The sequence below is a fragment of the Crinia signifera genome, chromosome 4 (assembly GCF_055691185.1).
Source record: "Crinia signifera chromosome 4, ASM5569118v1, whole genome shotgun sequence".
In the NCBI taxonomy this organism is placed as follows: domain Eukaryota; kingdom Metazoa; phylum Chordata; class Amphibia; order Anura; family Myobatrachidae; genus Crinia; species Crinia signifera.
Window position 1 is genome coordinate 215,698,984 of NC_139220.1, and position 16,394 is coordinate 215,715,377.

At 43.5% G+C, this 16,394-nt stretch overlaps 1 protein-coding gene across 3 annotated transcripts in view; it reads left to right on the forward strand.

Annotated features, from left to right (window-relative positions):
• Nucleotides 1-16,394, forward strand: part of OTUD7A (OTU deubiquitinase 7A) — a 260,840-nt gene that overhangs the window by 124,311 nt on the left and 120,135 nt on the right. For all 3 annotated transcript variants that reach the window (XR_014473489.1, XM_083183759.1, XM_083183758.1), the window contains exon 4: nucleotides 8,794-8,953. Coding sequence is in view for 2 of the 3 variants with exons in the window: in XM_083183759.1 (XP_083039885.1) it covers nucleotides 8,869-8,953 (85 nt within the window). In the remaining variant the exon portion in view is untranslated. The remainder of the gene's footprint in view (nucleotides 1-8,793; nucleotides 8,954-16,394) is intronic.

Below are 16,394 nucleotides of genomic sequence, written 5' to 3' on the forward strand. Positions count from 1 at the left end.
ATGCTGGGCGTCCTCATGTAAACGCGGGTGACTTCCTGCCTTCTGGGGGCGGGAAGCGGACATCATCGGATGTCAGTTGCCCCGCCCTGTTCTCAGAGCAAGGTGCCGCTAATCTAAGTCACCAGAGAGTGATTTAGATTAGGGATAGCTACAGAAATCATTTGATGGTCGGCGACCATCAAATGATTTTGGGCACCCATGCAAGGCTGCGAATGGAGGTTTATGTAAACCTCCATTCGCAGGCCGCGGGGACATTCCGCATCCAGCGTGGGGGGCGCGGCGGCATTAGTTGGCTCGCAAAGCAGCAAAAAAAAACCTGCTTATAGAACCACCACCAGAATCAGAACCACTATGCAAACTCCCGGCGAACGATCTAGCGCTACAACACTAAACAATATTGTCAACGATATCATTCAGTGATGTCACCACCACCCCCCCCCCCCTGATGAACATGCAGTCATTGATTATGTAGTCAGATATATCTGCATGTTCAGGCGACGGCAGATCATTGGTAATGCAATGGCAATGATATAGTGGTCACACACGAGACCAGGCATGTCCAACCTGCGGCCCTCCAGATGTTGTGAAACTACACACCCCAGCATGCCTTGCCATAGTAATGCTGTTAGGGAATGCTAAATCTATTGCAAGGCATGCTGGGATGTGTAGTTTCACAACAGCTGGAGGGCTGCAGGTTGGACATGCCTGCACTAGATGATATGCGTGATAATATAATTTGCTGAAATCACATAGGCCCTTATTCTGGTTGGTGCGGTCAGAGCCGCACACGGGGCTCCGACCGCACAAACCAAGGGCCGCCCACCCGACGGATCGCCACGGCCGTCCGTACACGGACGGCTGGCGATCCGCACAAAAATGGTGGAGGCTACGCCTCCACCATGGTGGGAGCTGCCCCCTGCCTTCGATGGTCGACGACCATCGAAGGCAGGCCCGCACGCCGCGGCAGCTCCCGCAAGCTCAGACCACACGGACAATCGTCCGTGTGGGAGCTTGAAAGGGGGCTGAAAGCTGACATCCGGCGACGTCAGCTTTCCGCCCCCATGTCATGGTAATGAGGGCGTCATGCCCTCATTACCATGCATACGCCCCGCGTTTGCATGGGAACGCCCATGAAACGCGGGGCGTACACATAGGGTAATGAGGGGCTGAAGCCCCTCACGCCCCTATACGCCCCCTTTGCGGCGGACGAAATCCGTCTGCGGCGAAGGGGGCTGCACATGCGCAGAATGACCTCTGCGCATGTGCAGAACAAAAACATCGGCGGTACGGCCGCACGCGGGCCGTACCGAGCCGAGTAGAATAAGGGCCATAGTGTGTGCCCAGCCTAACTTTGTGAATATTGTATAGGAGGCTTGTTGGAATACTAAGAATCCTTCAGGTTTATAAAGCTGTTGAGGATTGGCAGTTAAACTAATGGATTTCTAAGTCTGGTTTAACATTATTTACTACTGTCCTTCAAAACCCATTGGTCAAAACTGTCAAATCATCAACAGCTTTATAAAATCAACTGACAGAAATCTACCCCTTCAAGTTCAAGGGCCAGATTCTCTAAGCTTCAAAAGTGATAAAATGGAGAGTGATAAACAGCCAGCCAATCAGCTCCTGTCTGACATTTTTCAAACACAGTCTGTGACATGGCAGGTAGCAGCTGATTGGCTGGCTGTTTATCACTCTCTATTTTATCACTTTTGAAGCTTAGAGAATCTGGCCCCAAATCCCTTGCATGGAGTGTTAAGTAGTTAAACAAGTACAAACATTAGTTCACATTAGTGCAAACCCTTGGTGTTCCCAAACCAATGTTTAGGAATAAATAATGTTTTATGGATAATGTTAGAGCATCACTACTAGTAATATTTTCTTTTGACATCCCAACTGTAATATGAACAGTAAATGCAGACTTGTATAAAATTAAGTCATTAACCAAATATTTACACTGTGATCAATTATTATTACATAGAATGTATGGGCCACATAAGGATTAATCATGCTGCACTGAGGTCATGGGTTCGATTCTCACAATGGCTATTGAGTGAGTGTTGATCATGAATTTAAAGCCCCCCACATACACTATTGGGTTGATTGGCGATTCATTGCATGAAAAGCATCCAAATTGCATGTGATTGGCAGCAGGTCCAATGTGATGCGCAGTTCTGTGCGCATTGCACCAGAGTCAGCTAGTCCCACCGGCTACCGAAGCAATCTGTTGGATTGCTTCCGAGCCGGGCAGGCGTAACTGGGACCACATGGAAAAGGACTGCATGTGATATATTGCATGAAATACTGCCTGCAATCCCCCCTTGAGCCACCCTGGACCTTCCCAGACGGCACAAGGGGGATAGTGGGCGATTTATCCGATAGGAGAAGTCTCCCAATTGTTTGCCCACCTTAACAATGATTCACCCTAATATTCTAGACTTGCATTCCCTTTGTTCTGGCATAAAGTGTCTCTTACAATGCTGGCCCTATATGACGCATCACCAAAATCAGTTGAATTCATTTATAAATAGCCACATGTTCCTGAAAGTGATGCCTTCGCCTCAAAGCTGGACATCACTTTCTCAACAATTAAACCTCCTTCAGCTAAAATGAATCTTGACTGCTAATACATTAAGTAGGACTGGCGAGAAGCACAATTTCCGAGTAATGCTGGAAAACAAGTGTGTATTTGCATATTAGCAGCTATATCTGCGATCCCTTCAGCTTTTCACTAAGTCGCCAATGAGTCACTGTCACACAGAGCAGGGTTTGTTGCTCTTCTAAGCAGCAGCAGCATGATACAGGCAGCCCACGGTAAGCAGTAACCATTGACACGCTGTGCATTCTCCCCTATAAAAAGCGAGTCCAGCTATTTAGGAAAGGAAACCAGACTTCCTAAGACGACCTCCACATCATTTCATGTTCCTTTTCAAGGCCGTACTAACCAGCTGCTTGGCAGTTATCCTTGTTTCCCCTCCCCTAATGTTTTTCATTGATAGGTCATATTTGTGCTGGTTTATAAATCACATGTATTCTATTGTTTTAGTTTATCCTTTTGTTTTGTCTAAGCTTCCATAAATAAATGTATTAGTATAAGTAAAGATTGCAGAGATGTAATAGTGATAATATTAATGCAATAATTCCCTGTAAGTTGAGGGTATACCTTGGGACATGTGGCTGTGATGCTGAGCTATGATATAGAATTGCATTTCTTCTTCTGGGTATGTTTAAGACCTGACTGACTCACCAAGAAGTTGGAAGCTCTAAATGAAATCGCCCAGAGTGTAAATCTGTACATATTCTGTGGTCACATGGTTCTCCAGGACCTCTAGTGGCTTTCAGCAGGTGCACTGAGTATGCTACAGTAGGAGACAAAAGCCCTGTGGCACTTTAAGGTTTGGACACACCTATGTACTGTACAAGCCAAGAATCCCTCTCCAATCGACAGTAATTAGGTCAACCCTATGGTCGACAGGTACAAAAGGGTGACATTTGTCAAAAGATCAACATGTTAAATATTGACAGTGCTTATGGTTGACTGGTTAAAATTGTTGACAGTACAGTGGTCAACACATGTACGTTTGACACAGGGTTATTGAGGGTTTTTATACCTGTACCGAGCGAGGCACCTTGCCAGCAGCGTGGCGAACAAAGCGGTAAACGTATTTGGTCAATTGACAAAATGACTACAAAAAGTTTTTTTGTGTTGACCATTCCCATGTCAACCTTTTTTTCTGTTTTGACCTTTTTTTACTTGCCAACTTTTCTCATGTCGATCTATTGACCGTGTCATTAAACAAATATGGATAATTTTCCCACCCTGGTCACACATGCTCCAGTTGTAAAACAAATCCACACTCCTGGAATAGACTGTTTATAAAGCTTCTGTATCTTGGTATTTTATATTCATGGGGTATTAGTAGAAAATAATAGTAGTTGTAATGTTTGCTCATTGTGCAGTAGATTATTTCTCCGTATTCCAGCAGGGGACACTGCAGTCATCTACAATGGGGATAGAGCTGGTGTACTGGAGGAGTCGTCACTTTAAGAAATTTAGTGTGGCTGGCTCCAACCCCCTCTATCCCCATCCAGACCCCAGTCTTAGAAAAAATGCCCTGAGAAGTCAGATCACTGGGCTAGGTCTCCAACGAGGGAATGTGCTTTTTTTTTTTTTTTTACAAACTGAGGACATGCAGACAGTTAAATTCTGCCTGCCTGCTATGTGGGACATCCTGTTGAAGGGGCAGGTTGCCACTAAACGCAGTGTTCCTCCTGTGCCCCAACCACCGGTGCCTTCGGGTATCCACTGCACGCAGCTCGCGTTACGGGTCCAGGGTCTTAGTGGCACACCACCAGCGGCTTCACAGAGCCACCTGACAATGGTAAGGGTGCTCCTGCACCACTGTGGCAACCAGTAGTATGGCACGCTGTTGGTCAGGAGCACAGCTATGTGTTGGGAGCTGATAGCTTCATCTCCCACAAACACACGCACAAAACATAGTGTGGTTGGCAAATAACGCGCTGTGACAGCCCCCTTCACAAGCTCTAAGTTCTTCAAACTTGGCGCCTAAAGAGTAGCTTGCATGGGCGCCCGGGCAGTTTAGGGGGCGGAGCTATTCACGCTGTGCTCACTGGAACCAGCACCATCTTTACAAGACATGCAGGTCTTCCTGAGTAGAGTTTTTTCCGGCTTGCAGTCACCTACGCAGTGCTCTATTAGGATGACGGCAGGTCCCAGTACACCAGGGCTCCTCAGTCACTCTAGCCCTCCCTCCTCAAGACCTAGAGTGGACTGTCTATTGGGGCAGGTCAACATTGTGGGTTAATCAGGGGGGTTTTTGGCTCCTCTCCCCTAACTTTACCCTGGCTACTTCTTTCCTCTGTGTGTGAGAGAGAAGAGTGCTTGTTTGTACTATGGCTGGTAAAGGTACCTCTTCTAAGGTTATACTTAAAGTGCAGAAATTGCCAGGAACAGTACACCCAGCACATTAGAGGTATTTCTTTGTGTGAGAGGATTTATGCTGCAGCTCAGGAGCATGTTCTACCAACACAGGCCCCTGCAGCAGGAGATGTCTTGGTAATGACAAATTTGGCTGCTGGGATTTCAGCTTCTAGAAAAGAAAGAAAGCAAGGCCTTACAGGCTCACTTAGATAGATTAAGCTCAGCAGAGCCTGCATGGAGTAAATCGCTTATTCAATCTGTTGTCTCTCTTACAAAGTCTGTTACAGCATCTACCCAGTCCACTGAGCCCTCTACGGGCCTATCCAAGCGAAAGGCTATTCCCTCTATTTTACTAGATAATGACACCTCTGAGTAGCAGGAGGAGGAGGAAGGTACGCATAACTACACATCTACAACTGGGAACCAAACCAAAAGTTCCTCCGATTCGTTGTTCAAGATAATCACTTTCAGTTCAGAGCACTTCCCTTTGGCCTGTCAGCTGCAGCCTGTGTGATTACAAAGATTACACTTGTCCCCTACATGAACGACATCCTTCTGAAGGATGAAACACTTGTGAAAAATGCTCTGTTGACATATCGGCTTTTAGTTAAACATGGATGGCTCATAAACTTTAAAAAGTCACAGCTCCAACCATCCCAGCGCCTTCTGTTTGTAGGCCTGATAATGGACACGGTGGCACTGAAGATCTTTCTTCCCATACAGAAGGTATGGTTTCTGCAGACACTGGCTCGCTGAGTCTTGGAATCTTGCAGAATATCTGTTCACCTGTGCATCCGCTTGTTGGGCATGATGGTGGCGGCCTCCTTCAAGGCCCTGCCTTACAGATGCTTTTATTCCAGGACTTTTTACTGGGATCTCCTGTCTCAGCTGAAAGGTTCTCATCTCCACATGCACAAGAGGATTGTCTTGTCAGTAGACAGTTTTCATTGCAGTGGTGGTTGAACCAGGAAAATCTATTACAGGTTCAGAATTTGGGACTGGACATTTGCTGCCATGGATGCCAGTCTTCAAGGATGGGGGGTAGTAGTCCTGGGTTGCACATTCCAAGGCCAATGGTCACATCCAGAGTCAAAGCTTCCTATCAATGTCCTCGAACTTCGAGCAATCCGTTTAGCATTGTCTTGGGCGGATGTTCTCCTCCGGGGACAAGTGATTTGAATTCAATCGCACAACGCAACAGCGGTTGCATATATAAATCACCAGGGAGGACCAAATCCTCAGCACCCGATTGGCCTCGGAGGGTGTGGTATTCGGATCTTCAACAAATGCTAGCAGAGGAGCCTTGGCGGCTCCCGTTAAGGGCAGAGCTGCTTCAACAGGGTCCACTAGTTTACCCAGACATACCTCGTCTACGTTTAATGCAGTCAAGAGAGGTTGGCCAGCATCAAAGCAGACTCTGTCCCGATGGAATTGCCACGCCATTCGGGAAGCATACCGGCACTCTTCTCAGCGTCTTCCGTCCATGATATCGACACATTCCATTCGCTTAGTCAGTTCATCCTGGGCGGTAGCTAGAGGGGTTCCCCTTTCTCAAATCTGCAGTGGCAACTTGGTCTGGTTCCAATACCTTCGCCAAGTTCTACAAATTTGATATCTTTGCCAGATTCGCTTCCAGATTTGTCAGGGCCATTCTTCAGGACTCTCAGCGCTCTCCCGCCTGTGGAGATGGCTTTGGGATGTCCCCATTGTTTATAGATGAGTGCAGTGTCCCCTGCTGGATGATATAGAAAATAGGAATTTGGTACTTACCGGTAATTCCTTTCTCCAAATCCGCAGGGGACACTGCAAACCCTGCGCTGGTAATCCTGTTTCAGGTTTAGTTGTTTTCCTGTGTGTGCATGGGATGATGTCCATTTGCTGCATAACGTTCAGTTCTTCTTTCATCTGTTCTTTCCTATATTTCTCCTCCTTCTCCCTTGAGATGCCCTTATCTCCTCCTCTCCAGACACAATTTTTCTAAGACTGGGGTCTGGGTAGGGCTAGAGAGGGGTGGAGCCAGCCCCCTTTAAATTTCTTAAAGTACGCCAGCTCTGTCCCCATTGTAGATAACTGCAGTGTCCCCTGCATATACAGAGAAAGGGAATTACCAATAAGTACCAAATTCCTATTTTTTGTGGTATTGAGTACAAGTGGCAGTATCTGAAGCCTGTATGATCTGTGGTGGGAGACTACTCGGTTACTGGGATTGAGTATATGCAGTGGCTAGTATAAAGAGTGATTATGCTGAAACAATGGGTTGGATATGATGGTGTCTGAACTGGGTCTTCATGTCAGCACCATGCATTCAAAAGTGGATAATAATGCTAGAAGACAGGTGCTGATTGGCAAGATACAATGTAGTAAGTGGTAAGTGACCTACATCTATTATATCATTCCTGAACCAGCCTTGTTTCTAGTTTGGCTATAACATATGGCTCTCTTTCAGTACAATCAGTGCCGTTGGAGGCCTCTGGGTAATCTAAATATCAGTGCCCCCTATACAAATGATTTGCTAACACATTACAAAATCTCGTCCTCTATCGGTCTAATAATACTTTTTTGAATTTTACCAACCAGGAAACTGTAATGTGAATATGATGTCTATGGTTTATTTACTTTAAGTTGTTAATGGGTGCATTGCATTACATTACAGTAATAAAGTATTTTTCCTGTAAAGTCTTTAATGTCATGTTATTTCTTCAATTTAAGAAAGCATGATTGGAATTTTATTTTGGTAATCTGGCAGCCTCAATACACTTGTGTAACCCCTCTTTCAGTACAATATTTTAAATGCTACTTCCTACATTTCCAAAATAGAGAATTATAAAAATGTCAAATCTAGTTATATGCATATGTTTGGATCTTTTGTTAAATGTAACTGCTAAAAGTAACAGCCTGTAAGGTACAGGACTTTGGGCCTGATTCTGGTTTTCTTGCAAAAGCAAATTCACTCTCTAATAGCCAAAAAGATGTACACTGCAGGTGGGGTAGATGTAGCATGTGCAGAGATAATTAGATTTGGGTCTTATTTTGTTTCTGTGCAGAGTAAATACTGGCTGCTTTATTCTTACACTGCAATATAGATCTCACTTTGAAGTACAAACCCCACCGAAATCTAACTCTCTCTGCACATGTTACATCTGCCCCCCCCCCCCCTGCAGTGCAACATGGTTTTGTCCATTTGAGAAGGAATTTGCATTTGCGAGTGAACCAGAATAAGGGCCCATATGACTTAACAAGAGATAAAGCGTTGGGTGATAAAGAGTGATAAAGGGACCAGTCAATCAGCTCCTATCTATAATTTCTAAAATACACCTTATACAATGACAGTTAGGAGCTGATTGGCTTGTCCTTTATAACTCTTTACCACCTACTACTTTATCTATTGTGAAGGCTTAATACAGCCGCCCAATTACCCGCTTACATCTCTGCTATACATGGGTTGGCTGCATTTTTTATCAATTATACCCTGTAGAATTTGTGGAACTTGGATATAGGCAATGGAAGAAATCTGTACACATGCAGAGTCATAGAAATCTCAGTGTTCATCTTCATAATGTTTACATATGCGCCTAATTTATAACAAGTAGTCCTCATTAGCATGTTCTTGCACTGCCCTGTTGCAGGTTCACGGGAATACTTCCTAACAATAGCATATTTAGCTTAAGCTCTGTTCTCATTGTATTTAATTGTTTTAATGTTTTTACAGCAGGTAACAAATAAACAACTTTTATTCATGTCAGTAATAATTGTTATAAAGCTTAGGGTTACTGTACAATGCAGTGATTATCACCTTGCAGAAGAGGAAATACGTTGTAAGCAGAAAGTAAGAAAAGTCTATTCTTCTATTTTAGATGGAATTGTTTTAGTGGCAACATTCTGTTCCTGCTGGCGCTGCTGCTGTGCAAGCAGCCTTACTACATGACCACATGACTCTGGATATGGACTCGGTCCTGTCAGACTTTGTTCGGTCTACAGGGGCTGAACCAGGTCTGGCAAGAGATTTGCTGGAAGGTAAGACTGCGCTTGTGTTTCCTTCTTTTTCTCCGTTAATCTTTTCAATTGTACTGAACATGTCTAAACCATGTACAAGTCAATACATAGAACGTAGATTATGATTAGATTGTATGGGATTATATTATTGGTGTTCAAGTAGTATCTGCCAGACATAATTAAAATCTCAACTCCAGAGGGGCCTAGACATGGGGGAGATGCTGAAGCGTTCCTATATATGTGTATGCTGTTGTAATGGTGCCCACACACAGGAGTAGATGTAAGAAACTGTGATAAGGGAGGAGAAGGGATAAAATGCCTGGTACTTTTATCATCAGCCAATCAGCTTCTAGCTATCCCTTTTTAAACCCAGCCTATAACTTAACAGTCAGGAGCTGATTGGCCGGAACTTTATCACGTCTTTTCCCTTATCACTGCTTCATACATCTACCCCACAATGAGATGCGTGCTAGGTGCCATTTGAGCTATACAATTTGGATTTCAGTGCTATGTGATTTTAACTTTATACACTGTACTATTTGAACTACATAAGATCTGACCTACATACGATTTTGACTAGACTACAATATGTAAATTAAATATGTAAATTACATCTCGCATGCAATTCCCTACACAGGGTTATTTTTGAACTAGACATGATGTAATGTAGTACAAAAATGCCTGCCTGCACATACTATTTGATATGTACCGGCCAATCAGCTCCTACCTGCCTTGTTACATGCTGGGGTTTGAAATAATAACAGTTAGGGGCTGGTTATTACTTTTCCAGGCTTAGTACATCTCACTCATGTTAAAGTGACTAGTAAATGCACATTTTGTATCACATCTAACACCGTTTGTACTATATGTAATGTACTGCTCCATCTGGTGACCACTATACAGTGCAGAGAAATCTGTATACCATGTAGAGGCCCCACACACTACTAAGTGAGTAATGTATCAAACCTTCAAAAGTAGGTAAAGAACTTTCACATAGAAATCACCTTCCAGCTATCTTGTATAGAGTGTACTTGATAAATGATAACTAGAAACTGATTACTATGGGAAAGTTCTTCACTAGTCCTTGAAGATTTCATTCATGCCCTACTTAAGACGGCCATGCACCTAAAGATTTATTATCCAATCTGGCTGGTTGGAACAAAAATCTGGTCATAACCGAATGGCCGTTTTTCTCAGTTTTCCAGCAGTTAGAAGCAAATGGTCAACTGTCACTTGCTCCCATAAATTACCAGATTTTTGTTTTAGTCAGATTAGACAATAAGGGTGAAATGTAATAGAGGGCCAGATGCACTAAGCTTCAAAAGTGATAAAATGGAGAGTGAAAACAGCCAGCCAATCAGCTCCTACCTGGCATGTCACAGACTGTGTTTGAAAAATGTCAGGCAGGAGCTGATTGGTTGGTTGTTTATCACTCTCCATTTTATCACTTTTGAAGCTTAGTGCATCTGGCCCAGAGTGAGAGAATCAGAAAGTGAGAGATTTGGTAAGAAATCTCCAGGTTCTTTTTTTTTTTTTTTAAAGCGGCAATCATTTACACTGCAAAATTAAACTGGTTTTAAATGATTGGCACTTTAAAAAAACTGGTGTTTTCTTACCAAATCTCTCACTTTCCGATTCTCTCATCTTATTGCATTTCACCCCTGATCTTTAGGTGTATGACCAACATAAGCCGCATTTTGTATGTGCCAATGAAATTCACTGCTATTGACAGAAGATTAGATCAGGGTCTAATTGTCGTCCCTGTTCGTTATGTGAATACGCATGCAATGCAATGTCTCATGTAATGTAATAAATAATAATAATCTTAATGCTTTCTTTCTACTATTATCAAAACAATCTGTAGTGCAAATGTCACCAGTAGAAAGGCATTTATGATTACTATAACTGTACTGGTGACCTATTTTACAATAGCAAATATTTGTTTAACTCCATTTAAACATATATTTTTTTTAAATCTATTTTTAAATATTTGCCTTACCATGCAATTCGATCCTGATTCAATCCCGATTGAATCAGGATCAAATAGCAAGGCAATTGCACCATATGTACACCCCTTAAGGGTGGGTACTTGCTAGAATGATGCTTGGATGATTTCCCATATTGGAAAGACAAAGGGAGAAATTTACTAAGATGTGTATTCTACTTCACATGTGATGTTGCTATGGGCAACCAATCAGATCCTGTCTACTATCTTCTAGAGGGTGCTAAATTAATAAGAAGTAGATTCTGATTGGCTGCCCATAGCAGCATCACATGTGAAGTAGAACATACAGTACATCTTAGTAAATTTCCCCCTTTGTCTTTCAAATAGTCTACATCATCCAGTGTGTACGCACAATTGCACTCTCCCAGGAGTTACGTACAGCACAGATAATCAGATATCGTATGCATATGTCGTTTATTACATTATGTAAGGCCAATCATCAGGGTCCAGGCCAAAGTGAATTTGGCCTGACCTTCGGGACAAGTGGCAGACCAGCAGGAATTTGGTAGAACATTTTAATGTGTCAGGGGGTAGTATGGGAGTGGGTTGGGATTGCATACTGAAGAATTTACTATTTTCTCCCTCAGCTAAGGTTTATTTTCAAGGACCCCCAACAGTTCTTGTTTTTCAGGTCCCCACACGGAATCATAGGTGAAATAATTAGCTCCATCTGTGATCTTTTAAAATGTGTAAGTGAATAATGAGTGCACCTGTGCACCTGCCAGGTGACCTGGAAAACGTGCACTGTTAGGGGTACTTGAGGACCGAAGTTGAGAACCACTGCTTTAAGTGAGTTCAAATATTGTTTGAAATGCATGGGCTACAGGCCTTTTCTTATGTGTGTGTGTGTGTGTGTGTGTGTGTGTGTGTGTGTGTGTGTGTGTTGGGGGTTATATCCAAACAGATTCAGTGTTTTTACATTTATATCTGTACAGAAGATAGTAAAACAGTTTGAGTTATTGCTATGTCAGTGCCCTTTCACCCTACTGCTTAAAATTGTACATGATGTCCCATATTTCTGTAGAACTGCTGTAGGCAGGTGTAAGGAAGTGCACTAGCTTGTATTTAATGGAGACTATTTCAGATGAGACTGCAGGTTTATAGAAAATCTATTTTTAATAAACCTACGTATGTACAGTACATGCATCAGTTGTTCTTCTGCTGAAAAAGCAGACATCGCAGTAATATTTCTCTCTGCAAGTCTTCTGTTGACTTGAAACAAATTCAATGCACTGATCTTTTGGAATATTTTTATCTTCCCAGTTCCAAGTAATTGGCTGAAAATTGCTCTAACCCTATTTCTATATTCCATTTATACTTGTCTATTGGAAATATTAAGAGACTCCAGGCTTAAAGTGGTCCTGGAGAGGTGGTGGAACTCGTTTCCCCTGCCACCTACTCCCATTAGGTGGAACCAAGGCTAGTGCTAGGTTTTTGGCAGCCCCCTGCAAACTATATTTGTGCCCTACCATACTTTATAAAGGGACAGTGGTTTCCACACGGTAGCACAATTTTTTTTTTTTTAAATGTATTTATTGATTTTTCCATGGTAGCACAATTTTATTCACATTACACCAAATTGTAGGGCCTCTTATTCATGTTATGTCTCAGTAGTGCCCCCTATTTATGTTATGCTGCACAGTAATACCTCTTATACACATTATGCCACACAATAGTGTCCTTTATACAGAAGGCAGACAGCTCCAGGCTTCAGCCTGGCCAGGTAAGTCCTGGGGGGGGGGGGGGCTTTATTGGGGGGGTTCTCCACTACCCCAGGACCCCTGGCCAGGCTGACCGGTCAGAGGGATGAATGCTTTGACCGGGGGGACTTGTATGAAAAGTCCCCCCCCCCCCCCCCCCCCCCCCCCCGGCTGTGGCATTACCCTGCTGGCTGGTTGGGCCTGGAGCTGGTTTTTTAAATACAGGGGACCCTTATTGGTTTTGTCCCCCGTATTTTGGGAACCAGGACCGGCATTGGGCCTGGTGCTGGTTTTAAAAAATACGGGGAACCCCTACTTGTTCGGTTCCCTGATTTGTTTTTAAAAGCAGGACCAGCTCTTTGAGCCTGGTGCTGGTTATGGCTGTGGGGGGGACCCCACTCCGTTTTTTTTAAAAGATATTTATTTTATCCATGTAGGCTTCTGCTTATACGAATTAGTATTTAATGGCTGATAAATACAAATTTTATTGAAAAAATACGAATGCATACGACATTGGTAAAATATGAGAAAAAAAAAAAGAAAACAAAACCTCCCCTCTGGTAATATCAACCCACTATTTAATTTTTTTGCTTAAGCAAAATTGCTTAGCACAAATCTCTGCGTGTGTATGTGCTCCCCAAATCTTGACACCAGCAAAATTGCTTAGCACAGATCTCTACGTGTGTATGCTCCTTTACTGTGGCCCTTATTCAGATCTGATCGCAGTACAAATTTGTTCTAAAAATGTACAAAACCCTGGCCCTTATTCTGATCGGTGCGTACTTTCCCGAATTCTTACGTAGCGGGCCGCACGCCACGCTGTGCGGACACCGTCCGTAGAAACGCCCACCGAGCCTCCGCATTCGGACGGACTCACTGTTTAAGAAGAGGACGTGTTTACGGATGACATACAAACCTTGCGTGTGCGGTGGACACACACAGATTCTGCACGGTCTTACAGCGTAAGCACGGTCTTACCGCGTCAGAACGGACGGGAACCTGGCCGTACGCACCGATGCAGTGTATTTACGCACAAATCACCACTATTATCAGAACACCCAAATCTGTAACATGACCCACTTATGCAATTAGGCAACTTTATTAAAAAAGGGATTGTTTGTATTGGTCATCTATTATTTATCTAATTGATAATTAAACACTTTACTACCACTTTAGATTAACCCTATATACTGTATATACCTTTTGCACCTTACTTAAATAAACAGCACTATTTATACTTAAATACTTATATTTATACTTATACTGTAAAATAATACAATAACACACAGACCACTTCTAACTTTTAACACAAAAATGTATTAAACATACAAAATAAACATAAAAAAAATCAGAGCAGGAGGTCACACAGGTCCTGCACCTCTGCAGCCATCACGACCAGGTGCTGCCGCAGCCTGAGGAGGGCCCCTCTCACTCCCTCGCCTTCTTCCCTCTGGTGATCTGTGGGCATGTTAAAAGGGGGTTCAACATTAATTAGGCTATTCAGGTAGACCTTGTACAGTCAATCCTAAGTACCTACAGCATGAGAAATCATACATACAAACAATTACATAGGCAATACTGTTTGTAATGGAAAAAAAAAGATGGGGCCACACACACACAGTGGGTTACACTACAGAATATGTGACTGATAAAATTGGCAATGTATGTATCAAAATCATAACAACACTTGAGCCTCACTCACACTTCTCCTGCCTTAACACTCACCAATCTACTAGAAAGCTACATCCACTACAACATGCCACATTTTGCCATACATATATACCTGCATGTCACTGCATAATAGCTAAACTGCATGATAGATAGATACATAGATGGATGGATGGATGGATAGATAGATAGATAGATAGATAGATATATACCACATTTAAAGGCTAGCCTAGTCCCTCTACCCCTTACTTCCTGAATCATTGTCACATTGCCAGATAGGTGAAAGTGCAGCACTAATCCGCTTCCATACACAAAACAATTTCTAAAGTCAATCCATCCTACAAAATAGCTTTCAAAAATACATGGCAACAACACGGGCCAACTGGCTAGAGGGGGGCCCAGGGGAACTGGCCACTTGTGACTCCATTATAAATCAGGCCTGACCATACTCCATTGATGTTTTATTTGTGCTTGTATAGAAAGGCCCTCCATAAATAAACACTCATCACCTACGTGAGCCTCCAGATTCAACGTTTTCAGCTTGGCCCTATAACCCCTAAGTATGTCTGTTGTAACCCACTTTTGTTTATTAATTAATAATAGAGTAAAACACACTAGATTCAGCAGTGGTACCTAACAAATAGTAGTACCACCAATTATTAAAGATGCCTTTATGTTTACCTACCACTTTCTTCAACCTCAACCACCTCACACGCCTCCTCCTCGCCCACGACCTCTTCGGCCAGCTCCTCCTGACCCATGACCTCCTCGGCCAGCTCCTCCTGGCCCATGACCTCCTCGGCCAGCTCCTCCTGGCCCATGACCTCCTCGGCCAGCTCCTCCTGGCCCATGACCTCTTCGGCCAGCTCCTCCTGGGCCACCACCTCCTGGCCCTGCTCCTCCTGGCCCTGCTCACGGGCCTGTCTTGCACGGTTACGTGCTGTAAGAAAATAAAAAATGCAGAGTGTTAAATAAGGCACATGATTTGTTCATTCATCATGCAGCAAAAAGAATGACATATTAGACCCACATTACAGCATGTCAAACAGGAAGTACCACACATATAGTGTATGCCATGTTTAACTCGTGATCAGCCAAGTTACCTTATTGGCAAAATAAAGGTCATGGAAGTAATAATGTACAATTGGCCATTTAATGTGTAAACACTCACATCGTGCAATGCTGGCCCTGATTTCCTGGAGCAATTCCGGCTGTCTGCGCCTCAGATCAGACCATCGCCGCTCCAGCTGTGCGATGGTCCTGCGCACCTGGGTGCGCGCGAATATGCGCCTGCGGGCCGTGGCATAGGCATGGCGCTTCTGCCGGTTGGTAATAAAAGGGCCCGCACGCCCCAGCCTGGTCTCCATAACGGAGACCAGTGCCCTCAGCTCCGCAGGAGAGAATGGGGCTGCTCTCCCATAGGCCGCCATCTTAGCAATGGCACAATTCAAGCAATCATGTCCTGTAATTGGTTGTTCAGAGTGATATTTGGTATTAACTTTATTGTTCATTTTGTCATTAACAGCGTGTATGCGCCACAACAGACGGCTAAACCATTGCATCGCAAAACAACACATGCTGCAGCTTTGCATAGTTGAGCAGACCATGCCATTACTTAGTATCTCCAAAACAGACAGGGTGAAAGAAGTTTGCAACCCATTATATATAATCTATTACATTCACCAAACATGGGTGAAAACAACAGGTTAAATAGTGTGCATCACTAGCCAGTTACACCTAACTCTACAAGGTACTAAACTAGACCTTTTCCCAATATCCGCAATATGGTGCCATGTGAACCCTTACCTTCTACCGGCCCACACTAGAGATGTGGAATGAAATGTACCTAGCATCAAGCCAGTATTTGGAGACCTTTCCCATGTGATTTGGATGCAAGCACTGATTACTATTGACTGAGTGGTGGACTGGATTTACATATGGAATGGGTTAGTGTCATTTGTAGTACATACCAAACAAGTGCACAGTACAAATGTACATTCACATATACATTTCATGTATGGCCACAGTTTGAGGTGTTTATTGGTGTTCAAATCTGCCATTAACTACTAAATCAGAATAGCAAGTATGC